General features: G+C 41.8%; 1 protein-coding gene across 1 annotated transcript in view; it reads right to left on the reverse strand.

The window, feature by feature from the left end:
• Nucleotides 1–4,046: 4,046 nt before the first annotated feature.
• Nucleotides 4,047–18,761, reverse strand: part of nxph1 (neurexophilin 1) — a 35,068-nt gene continuing 20,353 nt past the window's right edge. Inside the window, exon 2 of the mRNA XM_019857304.1 lies at nt 4,047–6,177. Coding sequence (XP_019712863.1) covers nt 5,422–6,177 — 756 coding nt within the window. The 3' untranslated portion in view covers nt 4,047–5,421. The remainder of the gene's footprint in view (nt 6,178–18,761) is intronic.

Here is an 18,761-nt window from a genome sequence, read left to right on the forward strand (position 1 = left end):
TTCAAGTTAGCCCATGGAAGATTCTGAGGAGTGAGGTGCGAGGAATCTCGCAATTAAGTAGCATGAGATGAGCCCTTTTGTGGAGCCGGAGTGTGTTCGAATTACACAGTAGCCGTAAACTCACAAATTAGTTCTAACACATCGCATTTTAACGTATAATGACGATAACGGCATTTCACCAAGGGGAAAGATAATTAGTGAGATCACTCTCTTCGTAAAAAAATAAACCAAAAAAAAGGTGTTAGTTTAAACAACCACACTGCACATTAGAAAAAAAAAAATCGCATTAACACTTTTGAAAGTACAGTGTGCGGCCACACGGCTAAATCAGCACATCACACACGATCTGACGTTACTCACAAACATTCTCAAATCCGACGGAAAATCTCGCCGAACTTCTTGAGATTGAACCTGACTTTCAGAGTAAACATGGCAGACGAAGAGAAGGTAGTGCAAGAGTTTGGAGTTTATTTTAGCAGAAAAAAGAAACATGATGATAAAAAGGCCTTCGTCAAAGGGGTGGAGCCAATGCCAGCATGGATTTTCGGTTGCACCATGACTGTTTTGATTTTGGATTCCCTACTTTGCTTCCTCATTACCTCATCAACTCACTTTCTGATTGGGTGCACATCACTGCCGACTGGGTGGATGCTCGTTTGTCCTCGGGGCACAACCACACACGGTGTGAGGGCGGGCTGAAACAATTCAACATGTTGAATATCCTCGATTTGAGTTCGGAGCTGCCCAAGCATCCTGAGCCGTCGATATTAGTCTGGACACATGAAATGCTGCAGGAATATCTGATAAGATTATCTTGGGATCCACTATCATAATTGAACCATCTTATGATGGTTGGAAGGAGGGAATCGAGGTTAAAATCAGGCTAATTATCCTGCGGTGTGAGCCAGGCTTTCCAAACATCTGACTTTGAAACACTTGCTGAAGAGATGCTGACTTCAGTTCGGTTCCCAAAGTTTGCAGCGCGTTCAAGATTTGTTATTTGAGAAAAACTCCTCCAAGTACGACCCGGGACGTGTGATGGTTGGCTGGATACGAACCTCTGCTTCTTTCAGATTCGTTATTTGAGAAATGTGTGATGGTTGGCTGGATACGAACCTCTGCTTCTTCACTCAGTTGGGAGACGGACAGTCGTACGATTTACTGGCAAAGCTCTACATCTGCACTCGGTTGAGTGTGGCGAGTTGTCATGAATTGTTGGTTTACGTCGTGTTCAGGTGCAATGCATCGCATGCCAACCCGTAGCGTGTCAGAATGTTTGTTTACACTTGTCGTCCATCCCCAATCAAAATCATTCAAGCTATCCTTGCGCGATGGATCCGGATTGGTGTTTCGAACCATGATAAACTGGGATGAAAACAATCCAAAAATAGTGATGAGGCTTTTTTGTGTGTGTAAAGAGTAGAACGTACAGATATTTGTCTTAAAAAGTAAGAAGGACAAAGTAGGCTGAAAAATAACTAGTCCACTAAAATTATCCATCCATCCATTTTCTAATCCGCTCATCCTAACGAGGGTCGCGGGCTATTCCAGCTGTCTTCATAGGCGGGTTATACCCTCAACTGGTTGCCTGCCGATCGTAGGGCACACACAGACAAAGAACCGTCCACGCTCACAATTACACCTCGGGACAATATAGAGCAGAGGTGGGCAAACTACAGCCCGCGGGCCGGATCCGGCCCGTTGGTCTTTTTAATTCGGCCCGCTGAAGGTTGGGACACAATTAAGGTTCGATGTGAATGATTGCATTCATTTTATTTGGACTTGTAATGGCAGGCATTTCAACGCCAGGTGGCGCAGTGACTTGAAGTTGCAGAGCACGGGAAGGGGCGCGGGGGGGTGTGGGGGAGACAGAGGGAGAGATCTTATCTACCACCTACGGACCTCTGTCAAATGGAAATTCCCGAACCCGGTAAAAAAAAACGTCTTAACGAACGATTCGTAACAATGGAAGTTCCAGAATTCGGAAGCCATACGGAAGCCCGCAGAAACGCCAACTCAAGCAATTCCCGCTCGATACGACGGAATGAGACTGTGTGAGTTATTTTCTATCATTGGATCCAAAAATGTCAGTGACTCTTTATTGCAGTGAGCTTTAATGGAATTGCGAAAATGTTTACGTCCTGTCGATCATGGCATCCAAACGAAGAGGAACAGTAATGGCCGCGGAAGAGAAAGTGAATTGCATCTGATTAAACGAAACGGGTTTCAAAGTACGAAACATTCAGGAGACGCTCGGAGTCGGAAAGATTCAAATCTCGAGACTTTGAAAAACAAGGAAGCGATTCTTACTCAGTCCGATTTTGGCAATTTCCATGGTCAGAGCGAATTGCTTGCGGCTCGACGGACAGTCGACTCAATGAATGTTTCCGAGAATGGTTTGACTGTTATCGTGGTAAAAACCTTCCACAAACTGGGCCGCTGATAAGAGAGAAGGCGAGCTCCATCGCGCTAACTATGGGCATCGAGGACTTCGAGGCGTTCCGTGGTTGGCTCCAAAAGTTGGTTGCAGGACATCAGCTGAGCAACGTTGTCTTGGGTGGTGATTGAGGGGTGGTCAAGTTAAAGACAGTGAGTGAGTGGAAAGAAATATACTATATTTTGTTCATATACCTGAATTGTATGCTGCAGTTTTTGTGTTATAAACAGTTTTTGGGCAATATATTGTTGCACTTTGTTGCTTGTGTTGTCACACATGTATGTTGTTAACATACTTGGACATTCCTACAGGATGTGTAACGTAGTTGTTTCCCACAGTAGGAAATTCTGTTATCAGGAAAGATTGGACAAAGCAAATATGATCCCTTACTTGAAAATATTTACTGTATTGCTGTACTTCTAGAGCAATGCACTGGCTAACATGGTTGATCACCAACACTGTTCTGATTAAAAAAAGTATGTTAATACTTCCATGCTTTTGTTCTGTTGATGTTTGATATGGACCGTCAACAAATGCAGGTTTATTAATTAATTTATTTTTTTAAACATATGTACTGTAGCTTGTGCTGACCTGGCCCTTCTGTCAAATTTGAAAAGTCAATATGGTCCCCGAGCCAAAAACTTTGCCCACCCCTGATTTAGAGCGTTCCATTAGCCTGCCATTCGGAATGCGGGAGGAAAACGGAATACCCCGAGAAACCCCACCCAGGCACAGGGAGAACATGCGAACTCCACAAAGGAACGCCGAAACCGAAAACAAACCCTGCACCTCTGCACTGTGAGATGGACGTGCTAACCAGTCGACCACAGTGTTACCCACTCAAATTATATTATCAATACCTAAAATGTCAACTTTTTGACACCTCTGCTTATCAATAATAAATAACTCCAATCATGTTAACTGTGAATAACAGTTGCAGGTATTTGGGCGTCTTGTGGGCAATACGTCTCTTTATTGTTGCTCCATTGAAATTCAGCGTGCCGTCAGTGCAATTGTGGCCGGCCACGGTGCCCGCTGAGGCGGCAACAGCAGCGCAATGCCCGGGTTCCCCTGGAGGACTTTTTTTCCACTGCATGGTCATGCTCAGCGACCTGCCGAGCAAGCAATCTGAGGTGGACTGACCAACGCAAAGCCACATTCCATGGCTGGTTCTGAGTTGTGTTAAACCACCTCCATGGCAACACCACTCGCCCTCCTGGCTGCCCAGAGCACTCTGAGGCGGGCTATGTGTATGCATGGCTGTCTCACTTAAAACCCAGAGATGAATTTTGCGAGTGTGTGAAACCTCTTAGACCAAAAGGGACTGTCAGGAGGTGATGGAAAAAAAAAAAAAAGATCAAGACTATCCACCATCATGGTGCGTCCCGAGGACCATTTCTGGTCACTCATGGCTCTGTTCTAAAAATATAATGGAACGTTGTCCTTTGAAAATGTAAAAACTTGCAGCGATTCACAATAATTCAGTGCTAACGTCGCGATATTGATGTGTTTCATTCCTTATTAAATCACTGTTGATAATGAATGTGAGAACTCATTCACCAACAAACGCCGTGCATGGTGGCCATGACAGAACAATGCAACTCAGACGAAACATCAGTCAAAAATTTAATTTCCTCTATTTTTATTCAAATGTACATCTCCAACCGTCTCTGCCATAAAAGACAATTATAATGAATACTTGTCTCATACAGGGTGTCCAGAAAAGCTATCCCCAATTTCCATCGGATTTAACACGTAACGGTACGCTAATATTCTTTTATGCTTCGTAGCTATAGCCGTATGACTTCATACAGTCTCTTATGGTGTATGGTAGCATTACAGAAACTCATTGCACACCCCTGAGGTTACAATTGGAGTTAGGAAAACCCTCACTCGCTATGTACCCGCAAAGAAGGAAGGCCCGACATAAGCTAAGATATTATGATTTCTGTAGTTGAAGTAGTTCACATATAACGATGTAATCTCGGGTTCTTTGGACACCCTGTATTGAGTCGTGGGTTTCTGTACAGGCTTGCCGTTTCCAGTAAAATCACATCTAGGGCTTCCACATTATTTTCTTTGATAGAGGAACCAAGAACAAGCATCGTATGGGTGGACTAGTCGACTAAGCAAGAAAGGAATAACACGGACGGCTCACGGGGGGTGCATATACTGTACAGAAGCAGCGGGAGAATCGACTATTTACAATACAAACCATTCATACAAATTAGGTCATCAGATATTGAATTCAATACATTACATTTCTATAACTGATGTATATTAGGTGATTATGAGTGAGTCCCATCTCCCCCAAACTACCCGCTGATCATTTTGCAGTCAGGTCATCAGGTTGGCAGTCGGCTGAGAATCTGTTTGGACGAGTAGCAGCATTCGGTTCGACAGCTGAGGAGCGGTCGTGTTCCAGAGTCAAATCTTCACGTTATCATCGGCGCTACCACTGAAGCTCAACCGGGGGGGGGAGGAGCATCTGCTCAAACCCATTTTAGTCCTACACAGACCTCACATCAAACATTGAACTCACGTTACATTCTTCACAGCATGTTTAACTGCATTGTGAGGACTAATAATAATAATAATAAACTGTTATATTTTCTAAATAAGTTATGTCGTTAATCCGTCTTTAGTTCAAGAATAGATCGATGGACATGTTAACAACAAAGTTGCGAGTCTGTGAAGAAGTCGAAATAAGAGCAAAAATATCATCTGACCACGCTCCAAAAGATTGTACCGTATCGTATCTTAGATCTCATTGGATTATGCAAATATACCAACTTTGTGGCTTGTTTGGTGTCTGATCGGTCAATCAATCAATCAATCAATCAATAAAACAAACCCTGATATCTACATATTCCAATGGCAATTAAAACAGATGTTCCCGAGGATACGCATTCCTCAGAGGTGGGGTCGAAGCCCTGGCCTGCGTCTCACTCGTCAACGATATTGCATCGGTTTGTATGAAAAGATCAGCCAGATGGAAAATAAGGAGTGTCACTGTGGTAGTTGTAGTCCGGACACACTTTCTGCACCAATTTGTAGTCGGTGCTATAGAAGGAAATGAAGATGCAAATGACCTTGAAAGGTTTTGAGCACAGCCAGGAGACATGGCTCTGGGTTTGCTCCTGGTAGCACGTCTTGGATGGGTCAAAGTTGCAGAGCGTGTTCTTGGCGCCCTTCTCCACCTTCTCGTACTCGATGCGGCAATTGAAGGACTTGGAGTCCTTGGCGTCTATGACGGACTGCTGGGCCGCCACGTCGAACTCCACTATCTTCGTCGGAGGGACCAAACTGACAGATACGTTGCCCTGACCTGTGGAGTTGTGGCGGAAGTAGACACTAAACGTGCCGTTGCCGTGATCCACGATCTTACCGGTGATCAGCAGGTTGAGTTTGACTGTCTTTATGTTCGAGTGGAAGTCCCCCCATCCGAACATCTTTTTAAACTTCCCGGTCTTGACCATGGGCCGCCGTTTAGCCCGGGGCCGTGAGTCTTGCAGGTCGGTGGAGTTCCTCAACCATTCCCACAGATCCTGTTCTGAATAGGGCTCTGGGGTATCGTAACGAAGGTCCAGTGCAGTGTTGTTCTCTTTGCCATGCAGAGTCTGTAACAACAGCCTACTTATGGACATGTCCTTACTGCTTTCTGTCCATAAACTCTTGAGAGGGGATTTGGGGCTCCCGGACTTTACGATCTCTGAATTTGAGGAGTGGACACTCGTAATCTGATTGAGAAAAAGAAAAAGAGAGAAACAAGTAGAGTCATTGATTTTGTTGTAAAGTTGACACTAGTATCTGTTACATCTGTGTAAAAAAAACAAAAAAAAAAAAATGTATCTGTTACATCTGTGTAAAAAAAAAAAAAAAAAAAAAAAAAAAACAACAACAACAAAACACTGGACTATTTTTTTCAAGTGACAATAATTCCATCCATCCATTTTCTGATCCGCTTATCCTAAGACGCGTCGCGGGGCGTGCTGCAGCCTATCCCAGCCGTCTTCGGGCAGTAGGCAGGGGACACCCTGAACCGGTTGCCAGCCAAACGCAGCGCACACATAAACGAACAACCATTCGCGCTCGCAATCACACCTCGAGACAAATTAAAGTGTTCCATCAGTCTGCCAGGCATGTTTTTGGAATGTGGAAGGAAAGCGGAATACCCGGAGAAAACCCACACAGGAATGGGGAGAACATGCAAATTCCACACCGGAAGGCCGAAGCCAGAATCGAACCCTGCACCTCTGCACTGTGAGGCCGACATACTAACCAGTAGCTCACCGTGCCACCAATGACAATCATTATTTTTGAAATTTGGGATTTGATTTATTTTTAAAACCACTCATAAATGCATACATGTAAAAACAGAGAAATGAATAGCTTTGAACTTGCGTCTTTTTTTTTAATTCAGTTCCGTAGTTAGTGTATTTTCCTCTCTTCTCAAATTAATACTTTTTTGCATCCCTTCCTCATTTTAATGTTTGAGATTATCAACTGTAAATAAATGAAGACAAAGATAACCCAAGGTCACATAAAATGCAAGTTATTCAATCGTGATTTTAATTCTTCAGGAAAAAAATGTGAACTATTCAAAGCTACCTGGCGACCAGGAGCAGTCCAATTCCTTCCTATCAAGGACGTAAAAATAGGACACAGCGAGACTTTACCTCCAGGCAATTTTAAGTCTTCAGTTAACCATGCAAACTCAACGCAGAAGGACCCTGAGCAAAACCTTTTGCAAAACAGTCTGAACTAATTTGCAGTGGGCGTGAACTGCACGCATTAATTTTAATGATCAAGCGGACAGGAATTAAAATGCAGCATGTTGAAGGGAGAGACAAAGCAAGAAAAAAAAAACTTCCCTATTAACGAAAGAATGCTCCACGAATGAGTGATTTATGACCGCTATAATGTTCCCATTTTTACGTCAAATGAGCAGAGTTAGATTCATACCCAGTGGAAGTGTATGCGGTAATGGCATTGATTGGCTGATTGTGACAGTATGACGGCCAATCAGTCTTGATTAGGTTTTGACAATTTATGGGTTGCCCTTCGGATCAATACAGGGAAAATATTTGTTCACATATACCATGATACTAACTCGCCTCACGGCTACCGCAGCGACATAACTGATAGATGGCGACAAATTTCGGTGAGTGAGTTACCTGTCTATAATGAACTCTAGTGTGGAGATTAATATTTTGATTGAGTTTCAATGGAATCTCAATTTAACGGACCCCAATTTAACCGCAATCTATTGATTTGCAGGTTACAATTATCTGAAAAAAAAATAAAAAACACTGTTACAATACATCTTTACTTTTATAGCGCTTTCACAACACCTGCAGCTGTAACAAAGCGCTTTACAGAACAGTTAACGTCAAATAACAAAACAATACAACACAAAACACATAACAACAAGACACGGACAGTCATACAATCGGAACCACCATTCCTGCATACGAAAGAGGAGAGAATCCACGTGTCCTTTCACCGCTGGAAAAGAGACGTCATGCTCAAAATGCACACACGTCTGCTCCAAGCTAAGTTTGAAAGTAACCACGAAGCTGTGGAAGCTTCGTGTTTTGACAAATGTGAAAGAAAGACACGAAGCATTGATGAAAAAAAGAGATTGGTTCAGTTCACTTCTCCCGTCCCATGTAAATCCGCTTCATTTCCAAGCGGCGACTCTCGGTTCCAAATACACAGGCGTGCTCCGCGCCGACGCTCCTGTATTCTCATGCTCGGTTCCACCAGTTATCCATCCGCACCAACGCAGACTATCCAACAGCACTGACATCTCCGCTGAACAAAACGGGGCTGTGGAAAATGCTGCCCGTTACAGGCGCAAAAAAACACAAGCGCCGCTGGGCTGTCTGGCGATGGCATTCAAATAGCACAGACATTCCCCGCCGAAATCAAAATCAGTGCTGTTACATGCATGCTGCCGAGAAGGCGCATCCATCAAGCACAGATTCTTCTCCCTTGACGAATGTCATGGCCAAAATGCTGAAAACAGTCCACATCAGGTCCACGTGAAAGGCAACAAACACCATATGACAAAATAAAAGACAAAAAGGACAAACAGCAAAGCTCTTGCCGACGGCTGCCAACTACGGCGCCATCTTGAATCTACAGAACATACAATCTGCTCCAAGAGTACAATTTTAAAGGGCTACATCTTTGAAAAGACAGACAAATTAGTGTCTTATCTGCATTAATTGCCTGGTCCAGTGGGAGGACGCTCTGCATGGCACACGTCTATCTGTGCGGTTCAAAGACACAGACAGCATCTAAGCAAGTTCTGGGATCCTGACCAAGTGTTTCTTAATTTGCCAGCTGCAATGCACTCACCTGGGGGGATGGTACATCTGGTAAAGAAATGCTGGCACTGACAAGAGAGAAGGCCTCACAGGTACTTTAGTCAATGCCAGACAACCATTTTGTTTTTTTTTTGCCCATAGCAAACATCAGAGTCTGTACTGACAGGTCCTATGCACATATACAGCACACTGATTACAATACATAATTAAAGGGGCCAAATGTCAAAATTCAGCATTTGTTGATTTTATACCTCTGCTGATCCCAGATTGATCCCAATGGTTTATAAGAGGCAATAATAAACATCCAGGTGGCCTCGGAGCCAAGGGCTGGGCTGCGCTGGCGGGCCGAGAGCAGCAAGGGTAGGCGGTCCGGCGCACACGCATGCTTGCCCATGGCCCCCCGTGACGGTGGTCGCTGTGGATGGTGGTGGGCGGATTCTATGGACATGAAGTGTTTTCCTCATTAAGCTGTCATGAGCACTAACGAGAGGAAGATATTATTGTCCCTAAAATGAAAAAGGATTGGTACAATGGTTTTGAGATTTCCAAAGATTGATGTGAGCAGAGGTCAAGGGTGACGAACTTATTTTTGTGGCGGGCCACACTGTAGTTGTTTCCTTTGGAGGGCCGCTATGACTGGAACTATGTAAAGAAGTCAGGAATAATGGTTTATTCAACTGTTGTTGAAGTAGCTGTAATGAGGTCTGGTAACAAGAAAATGCTGATAATATCTTCTTGATTACAAATGAGAATTTGAAATTTTGTACATCTTTGAACAAGCATCATGGAGGTTGACATGTTTGATTTGCTTTTGCGGGCCACATAGAATTATGTGACGGCCAAATCTGGCTCTTGAGTTTGACATCTGTGGCACAGGCATAGATGTGCACATGAATTTTGGTGGCTGTTGCTCATTGTTTTCTAACATTAAGTGACATGAAGCTTTTTCTCTCCAGTGTACGTCGATGGCAGGGGTGTCAAACTCATTTTTGTCGCGGGCCACATTGTAGTTACGGTTTCCCTTGGAGGACCGTTATGAATTTTGGGAAACCATATAAATGTTTAATCACCTCCACATATTACATACACAGCGCACAACAAATTGATGGATAACTAGTTTTAAAATCAGAAGTCAAGAATAATGACTGATATTGTAGATTACATGTGACAATTTGAAACTTTGGTTCAGACTTTAGCAAACATCATGGAACTTGACATGCTTGATTTGCTTTCACGGGCCACATAAAATGATGTGGCGGGCCAGATCTGGCCCCCAGGCCTTGACTTTGAGACCTGTGGTCTACGGGGAGAAAAAGGCAAAATGCTTTTGAAATCCAAAATAAGGTGACGATTAGATTTTCAGAGGTTGAAGTGGGCATAAGTAGAGAAGCGCATGTGAGTTTTGATAATTAGCGATCGTGGTATTCTCACATTAATTGACATATTTATTTATTTGTTAAAATATTGAGCGTTGTAGACTGCCCCGCTGCAGGCGGATGAGGATGGGATGGATGCCAACGAGCCAATGGGCTGAATCGCGGGACTTCTCAATCGGGCGCACCGACTAGCGGAGGTGGGCGGTGCAGGCGTGCTTGCTAGCGGCCTCTTCGGCGCTCAAGTGCAACCCGGAGGAGCGGTTTGCCGCAACGCCGGCGCTACACCTTGGTTCTTCTTTTGGCAGCCTGTAGAATGCTCGCGCGCTTCTTCTTTTGTCCCCTCTTGTGGCACCCTGGTAGACACCAGCAGTCTACCATCGTCCGAGTGTTGCGTTTCCTCGAATGAGTGATCCGTTTTCTCCCCTGGCAAAATTGTGTTATTTTACATTTGGTGCAGTGAATCGTGGTATGCGTGACACCATCCATCGTCCAGAGCTTAATAGGCCACTTTGTCCTGTTTCTTGAACCTGTTATTATCATTTGATAGCTTAAGTTAGCTTACTAATATTTACCAACAAGACTTTGAATATTAATGTTGAGCATGATCTAATCTAAAGAGTACGAATTTGAGAAAATTCTCAGATTTACAGGGCTAGGTAAATTCCTTAAAACCCTCCTCGAGGAGTATTATATAAAAAGCGAAGCATCTCAACATATTTATAGGAATTAGTAATAACAAAATGCAATATTTAATATCCTGTATTTTCCGCACTGCAAGGCGAACCTAAAAGCTTTCAATTTTCGCAAAAGCCGACAGTGCGCCTTATAATCTGATGTGCCTTCAAATATTCAGTTTTTTTTTGGATGGAGCATTTTAAATATCTTGTAAAGCGCTTTGTTACAGCTACAGCGGTTGTGAAAGCGCTACATAAATACAGCTGTATTGTATTGTATTCGCTTTAGCATCGCTCCATCTAGTGGAGGCATAACGTAACTGCCACAGCTGTTGCAGCTTCGATTCTATGCGCCTTGTAATGCGGGGTGCCCTATATTTGAAAACGGTTTTAAAATAGGCCGTTCATTGGAGGTGTGCCTTATACTCCGAAGCATCTTATAATCCGGAAAATACGGTAGTATATCTTTTCAACCATTTTATAGTTACATATTGTGGATGAAGACTTGCTCATGTCACTCTTCAGTTCATCCATTTTGTATTATAAAGTAGCAAATATTGAATCCATAATGTAGTTATTTTTAAATTATTATTTACTTTGAGGCAATTACAGTCCATTTGGGCTGATTCAGGACAAAGTGGCATCAAATTGTCATCCTTAACTGATTCTCACAAACTCGGGCTTCGTTTTTTTTTTTTCCATGTCCCGACTCACTGGCAACCATTCCAGGGTGTACCCAGACTCCCTCCCAAAGTCAGTTAAAGTAAGCTCCAGTTACCTGCAACCCTAATGAAGACAAACAGTATGGAAAATGATTGGGTGAATGGTTGCTGCAGGCTAAATTACAGCATCTAAAGTGGTAGATTATCCATTCAACAATAATTGCTCTGTAACAAATGTACTGCGGCTCATTTCTTTAAATGGTGTGAGGCAACCAATGCGATTGATGCAGTATTTTTAACATTTAACATTTTAAATTAAGCCTAGCACAAAAAAAAAAAAGATGGAAAGATGATTTGTAGTATTCAATTGGTGCACGAGCTCTACGGATGGAAGCTACAGGTGACAAAGTGTTCCGACAAAAAGACTGATTGTAAAAAGTTAAAAGGAAATATTTTGTCGATAATTAATTTAATACACTCTTTATTTTTCATACACATTCAATTACTTGAAAAACAGATCATTGTCATGCGTGTCTCAACGTTGAACTAGATTGCACAATGATATACAAAGTACACACATAGCTTCTCCGAATGGAACGCGTCTATCATTTTCATCCTGAAAGAATGAAGCCATATCATTTCCACCCAATACTACGAAATAAGTCTGGAGTGAGAGCCTACTTTTTAAACAAAAAATCTTTAGATGGCACAAAATACTCTTTGTAGACCAGGAAGTGCGTCAGATAGCACCATGTCCGTCATGTCTTTGCTCGCTACACATAGCACGGACAATGCTGTCATTAATATGTCCTTCAACCTCACCCGCATAAAGGTCAGAGTGCCGCATCGTTTCGGTGCCTCAGCGACTTATTTTATGAGCATTATAGGCACAACGCCCACAACGCTGTCGCTTGCCTCACTGGGAATCGCAAAAGGCATAAAGCAGCTCCTCCCTCAGGCAGTTAAGCTCATCTCTCACTTCTTGCTCTTTAAAAATAATTGGCACAGCGTTTGTTTTTAATGTCACCTGCTTGGCATGTCTCCTCGCCAATTGTAAATCACTCCTTGTCCTGGGAATGTTTACTGCATCTACATGCGTGCCTGCCTGTTCTTTTGTGAAGTTGTGCACAAGGGGGGGGGGGGTAATCTAAATTTGCGTAAGTACACTTCAAAATGAAAATTGAGGAATAACACGCCAGTGAGTGCCTTCTTTGCTCATACATGTCTTTTTTCCAACAGAAAATTACACACGCTACGTCTCATTGGACCCATCATAGACGTACCTGTGCGTCCAAAATGTTGCCATAAATATTCTGTCACCTAGTCCGTCATTGTCAGTCCATCATTTTTTTCAAGCCAAACCAAACTGTAATCGTCAGTGTGTCAGTAAGTGTCATTTTAACCGTGCTTCCGTTAGTAAATTTCACCAACCCATCATTCTATCTATTCTCAGTCTGTCAGTCCACCCCTGACCCCTCCTTGCCCCCCCGCAAAAGTCAGAGTCCGACTGAAGAAAAATCCAATTTGATTAAAATGTTAGAGTGCACTATACATCCGTGTATTTACATTATACGGTGGCTGATCAAAGATCTTTACACTCACATCAATTTGCCTGTTTCAACATCCTCAAACAAACGCGAGACAGGCGGGGCTTGTTTTCCATCAGTCGTCAGTGAAATCGGCGGACTGAGAGGTCCGTCGGTACTCGACCCGGTTAGTGATGATTACGCTGATGGACGGAAATCCACCTCCATCTTTTTTTAATAATTACGTTTGTCATCAGTCATCACTCGTCAGAAAATGTGGCCGTCCGTCAGTGACAGATTGACAAAATGCCCATCTAGATGTCCATTTTTTTTTTAAGCGCTTATGCATTTTTCCATGCTATGTACCACCCAAGCCACACGTAAAATTGAAGAAGGGGTGTCAAACTCATTTTTGGCGCAGGCAACATTTTAGTGACTGTCTCACTTGGAGGGCCGTTATGACTGAAACCATATTAAGAAGTCAAGAATAACTGTTGATTCAACTATTGTTTAAGTTACTATCATGAGGGGTGTGGTAACAAAAAAAATATCTCTTATTTATTACATATGAGAATTAAAAATTTTGGTAGACATTTTAGAAAGCATCATGGAAGCTGACATGTTTGAGCTGCTTTCGCGGGCCATATAAAATAATGTGGTGGGCCAGATCTGGCCCCCGGGCCTTGAGTTTGACACCTGTGCTTTAAAGTGTTGATCAAAAATAAGGTGATGGCTTTATCCTTAAAACCATACTTATTATTGTAAGCCACTGTAACGCAATGCATAGTTTGGTACAAACATTAGTACTGTAAATTGTATAAAGTAGTATAAAGTAAACTGTACTTTAAAATGGCAAAATGGATAAATCATGTCCAACCCGAAAAAGGTGTTTTTCACGGATATGTGCATTTACAATAAAACAAAAAAAATGAAATTAATAGCACTCTGTTCAGTTCATTTTCCATTAATTACATTTCAAACAAAAATAAACACAGTATGATTATTTAAAAAAACACTTTTTGCAGCACCGGCCAAAAAAACACTTTTGAGCTTGTGTGTCGCCGATTACAATTCTCAGATGTGTTTTCAGTGCTTATCCATTAAGCGGCATATTCCGATATGACTAAAGCATTCTGATCTCGTTTCCTCCTCATTGTCTATGTCTCATAAATCCTGAAACACAGCCACTCTGCCAGCTTGCCCGTATGAATGCCAAACACAATTATGAACCAAACGATTGCTGCTCGCTGTCACGTTTCTGCAATGAACTTCAAGAACATCCTATTAGCCTATGTACCTCTGTGTGTGAAGTTGAACTCGCATGTTATAGTGCTGTACATGCAGTGAGGAGGTGCATGAATCCCAGTGATTTGAAATTCATTCTTTATGAGTCATTCATGTCCTTCCAAAATATCACAAACCCCTTTACTTTCACAAAGCATTTTAGAAAGTTACCTTATTCTCAAATGTACATACAGGACTAAGTCATGGTCATGCTATCCATGTACTGTATAAGGTTGCCAACTAACTCATTAGCCGATTCCAGCTGTCTTCGGGCAGTAGGCGAGGGACACCCTGAACCGGTCGCCGGCCAATCGCAGGACAAACGGAGACAAACAACCATCCATGCTCGCACTCACACCTAAGGACAATTTGGAGTGTTCAATTAGCCTGCCATGCATATTTTTGGAATATGGGAGGAAACCGGAGTAACCGGAGAAAACCCACGCAGAGAACGGGGAGAACATGCAAACTCCACACAGGAAGGTCAGAGCTGGAAATAAACCTGGTACTTCTGCATTGTGAGGTCGACGCGCTAACCACTTGGCCACCAAAGCAATTAAAAATTTAAATTCAATGTAGTGATAAATCTAACTGAGTGTTTCCAACATATAAGTGTGGTTTACAGAGAGCACTTTTTGGTTTGAATTGAAATGTATATTTTTATATGACCAAATGTAATAAATCCAATGTATTTATTTTTTTAAGGTTTACTTTGTCTTAATAAATAAATTAGCTTGCACACCAAAATAAATCCTTTTTTTGTTTCATCAAAGCGTGAATATTTACTGCCACGGGTGACTTCATTCTTTGGGGTTCATCGAGTGTTTTATTTATTTTATTTTTTTCAGTGAACATCTTGGGGGTGAAACATGTTTTATTTTTTTCTATTTCCCTCGCCATTGCAACCATGTTTCTGATTTAGGTGAATAAAAAGTCATTGACTTTTCACCATTCACCAATATCAGCATCCATGAACATTTTACACATTCTCCTATGCTGTAATTGTCTCATTTTTAGTGTTGGGCAAGTTACTTCCGAAAAGTAATCTATTATATATTACAAGTTACTTGCATTTGAAAGTAATGTTTCTTGACAATGTTACCATCTGTGTAGACACACAAACTATATTCTTCTTCTCATGGTCACCGATATTCCGATCAGCTGCTCTAAGCTTCCCCTGAGCTGTTTCAATACTCAATAACTAATTGCAAACAATGCCGAAACCTCCTCACAGCCCCTTTGGGAGTTCATTCACTCCCACTTTGGTCCCATTCAACTAATTTTCAGTGTCACACTTAATGAGATTTTTTTTTCCTAAAAGAAAAAAAAAAAAAGAAAAAAAAAAGAAAATGGGCCAACTACCTCATCACACACTACCTTCGCTATTTCAAGCACTCCAATGCTTTTAAGCAACCACCTCTGCATCTTATTCTGCTTTGATGGATGCAAAAATGGAAGATTATTACTTACACAAATCGCATTAAATAATTCGCTGTGAAAATAGAAAGCTATTGAGCATGCGTGTAATGGGCTCTATCATTTGCTTTCATTATGAATGAGCAATTTCCCTCTCTTTTCGCCCATTTCCAGAGAAAAGCAAACAATTACTTATTACGTACCACAGAAATCGGCTTAATGCGCTTCGCGCCATTCGATGAATGAAGAAGACATAAACTGTTAATTATGTGCCGTCTGTTGGATTTCATATAATTTGCGTTCTGATTCATGCGACGTGGATTCCAAGTTCGAATGCTAAAAAGGCAATCGAAGAGAATCGCATATTCCTTTTTTCATGTTCTCTGAGCATGTAAACAATGTTGAGCTTTATTAATCATAGTCAGCCACTTGACCACCACTTGACTGTTGAACTGTCATCTGTGTTTGCCGTCTTCCAGGCTTAAAATAAGCGCTTTCGCGTCACGGTTTTGTATCCCTTCAGTACGCTCGGTCTGGACAAAATGAGTAGCTCTTGACGCTAATCAGTACTAAAAAAGTAGCTCTCACTTTCAAAAAGGTTGGTGAACCCTGCCCTGGATGGAAAATAAAAAGATTTCAGGCGGAGCTGAAAAAGCAAGAACTTAAAAAAAGGAGACTTCAGGAAAGCAGGTCAAACATTTTCTCGACAATATGTTTTATGCTCCCTCAAAAGGCTAAATACGGCATTCTGATTAAAACTGCGTTTGTGCAATATGAATTAAGCAGAAAACCCCACCCGTTTTGATCCATCTCAGGGGGGGCGGCCATTTTGCCAGTTGCTGTCCCCCTGAACCTGACATCACAGGTCAGGACCAATCACGACTCACCTGTTTCCCGAGTTTTCTCATTTGACATTCGGAAGCTGATAAATAAAATGAACAATAATTAGTCGGAGATTTGATATGTACGGTAGTCACGTGATATGCGACAAGGAGCTAGCTGGCTGTGGGTGTCCAAATCGCCAAATAGAATAGGGCGGACATTCCAACACAGTTGAGACAGCAGCATCGATCATTTGTCTGGCGCCAAAACCAGACGTGATGTCACAGTATGCATCATTTTAGGGCTTAACAAAATAAAAGCATGAGGATTCAACCAGTCTTCACTATATCACAATGGTTCAATAACAACGACAATAAAATTACATATATTTGTGACGAGTGAGTGGTATTTGTTAGTTTTAACGAACAAAATGGGCAGGAATCCATAAATGAATTGATTTCTTAATCTCTAAACTTTAATTTGACAAGGGTAATACAGCCACCTATAATGGAAGTGCATCATCAACATCCTACATGAAACCACCATGCCACCTAGTGGTTGAAAAGTTGTATTCATATTTAGCGTGAAACAAACATCCATTCAGACATCATGCAGAACTTCTCCTCAATCACATTTTCTCACTACAACTTTCACACATTAAAAATATAATAGTTTGAAGGTACAGTGTGTAAAATGCACTTGCTATCTAGTGGCAAACAAACAGATTGCAATGACCTAATCTCGAGCCTGCGCACTAACTACGGTGCCTCAGAGAGACCATACTTCGTAAACCTACGACAAGGAAAATGTCATCACAAACGACAAGTACCGTATTGGCCCGAATATAAGACGGCCCTGATTATAAGACGACCCCCCCCCCTTTTTCAAGACTCAAGTTTGAAAAAAGACTTTGAACTCCAAATTAATTTTTATACAGAAAATAATTAAAGTACATCTGAAACAAATGATTATAACAGTATATTTGAGAGAAAAAGCATGTTATTTTGCCTCATTGAAATCTTAATATCTGAACATTTAAATATGTAAACTAAAATGCAATCACATTCTTAAATGAATGGCTTCTGGTTTTTGAAATGTAAATTACATCATAACTTCTCCTCAGCTGTCGGTTAACCTGGCCGATCTTCGACCCATTTTTCCTCAGATTGTTGCTACGTTTCTCCATTTTCTGTTATCTCTTCTATTATTTTCTTCTCTTTTCTTTCTTACCACTATTTTTAATTTTTCTTCTTCGTGCTACCGCTATTTTTATTTTTATTCTTCGTGACAGGGGTTCGCTTTGGCCTGGGGAGTCAAGTTCAGCATTCGCTTCAATGATATCTGGCGCAATCTAGCGTCGTGAATGGGTATAATATCTAGACCCCGAATATAAGACGACCCCTACTTTTTTCAATGTATTATTCACTTATTTCAATGCAAAAAACACCGTCTTATATTTGGGCCAATACGGTATTCCCTCAAACGTGCTTTGAATTATTTTTACTCCTGCTGTAGTCAGTAATTTGATTTTTTTTCTCCTTTGGGTATCCGTAGCAGAAAGATGGCGGTGAAACATGTCAGCCTCCTGTAAGGTGCCACCCATGTACTTGTTATAGAATTACTCATAACTAGACCTACAGTGATATCAAAATATATGTTGATGTGTGTGGTGTCTTCAATGACGAGGCAGACACGCTTGTGAGGCAGACACACAATGTGAGACATAGTCTTTTTGTTTATTAATGAAATTAATAGTGGGTTTTAACTCTTTCATTCCACAAGACGTACTTGTACGTCTTTTTAAAATTAGGCCCCGCCTACCAAGGACGTACTTGTACGTCTAAGTCTTTTTTTGCGTCATAGAGAGGAGGGTCTGATGCAATTGTGAATGAGAATAAGGCGGTTGCATTGTAAATCTTGTCAAACAGCGACCAGTAGGTGGCAGTGGTGCCTCACGTGCTTGAAATGCATGCTTTGTTTGCTGCTCCGTTTTTTGCCCAGGAATCGCCATTTCCATGAAACTTAGCCATTTTGTAATGCCGACTGCTGAAGAATGGAAAAAGACAGAAACAATTTTTTTTTCTGCTGAAAAGAGAGAGTCCAAACTTTATTTTGGTAGGCTCCATGTTTATATAGCATTAGAACCAAATATTCTGTGGGCCTTGCGAGATCAGTCAAAATCCAGTAAAACGCTGGGATTAAGGGGGTTGTTCCAGTGAAAATGGCTGC

The sequence above is a fragment of the Hippocampus comes genome, unplaced genomic scaffold (assembly GCF_001891065.2).
Source record: "Hippocampus comes isolate QL1 unplaced genomic scaffold, H_comes_QL1_v1.1 scaffold73, whole genome shotgun sequence".
NCBI classification, from domain to species: domain Eukaryota; kingdom Metazoa; phylum Chordata; class Actinopteri; order Syngnathiformes; family Syngnathidae; genus Hippocampus; species Hippocampus comes.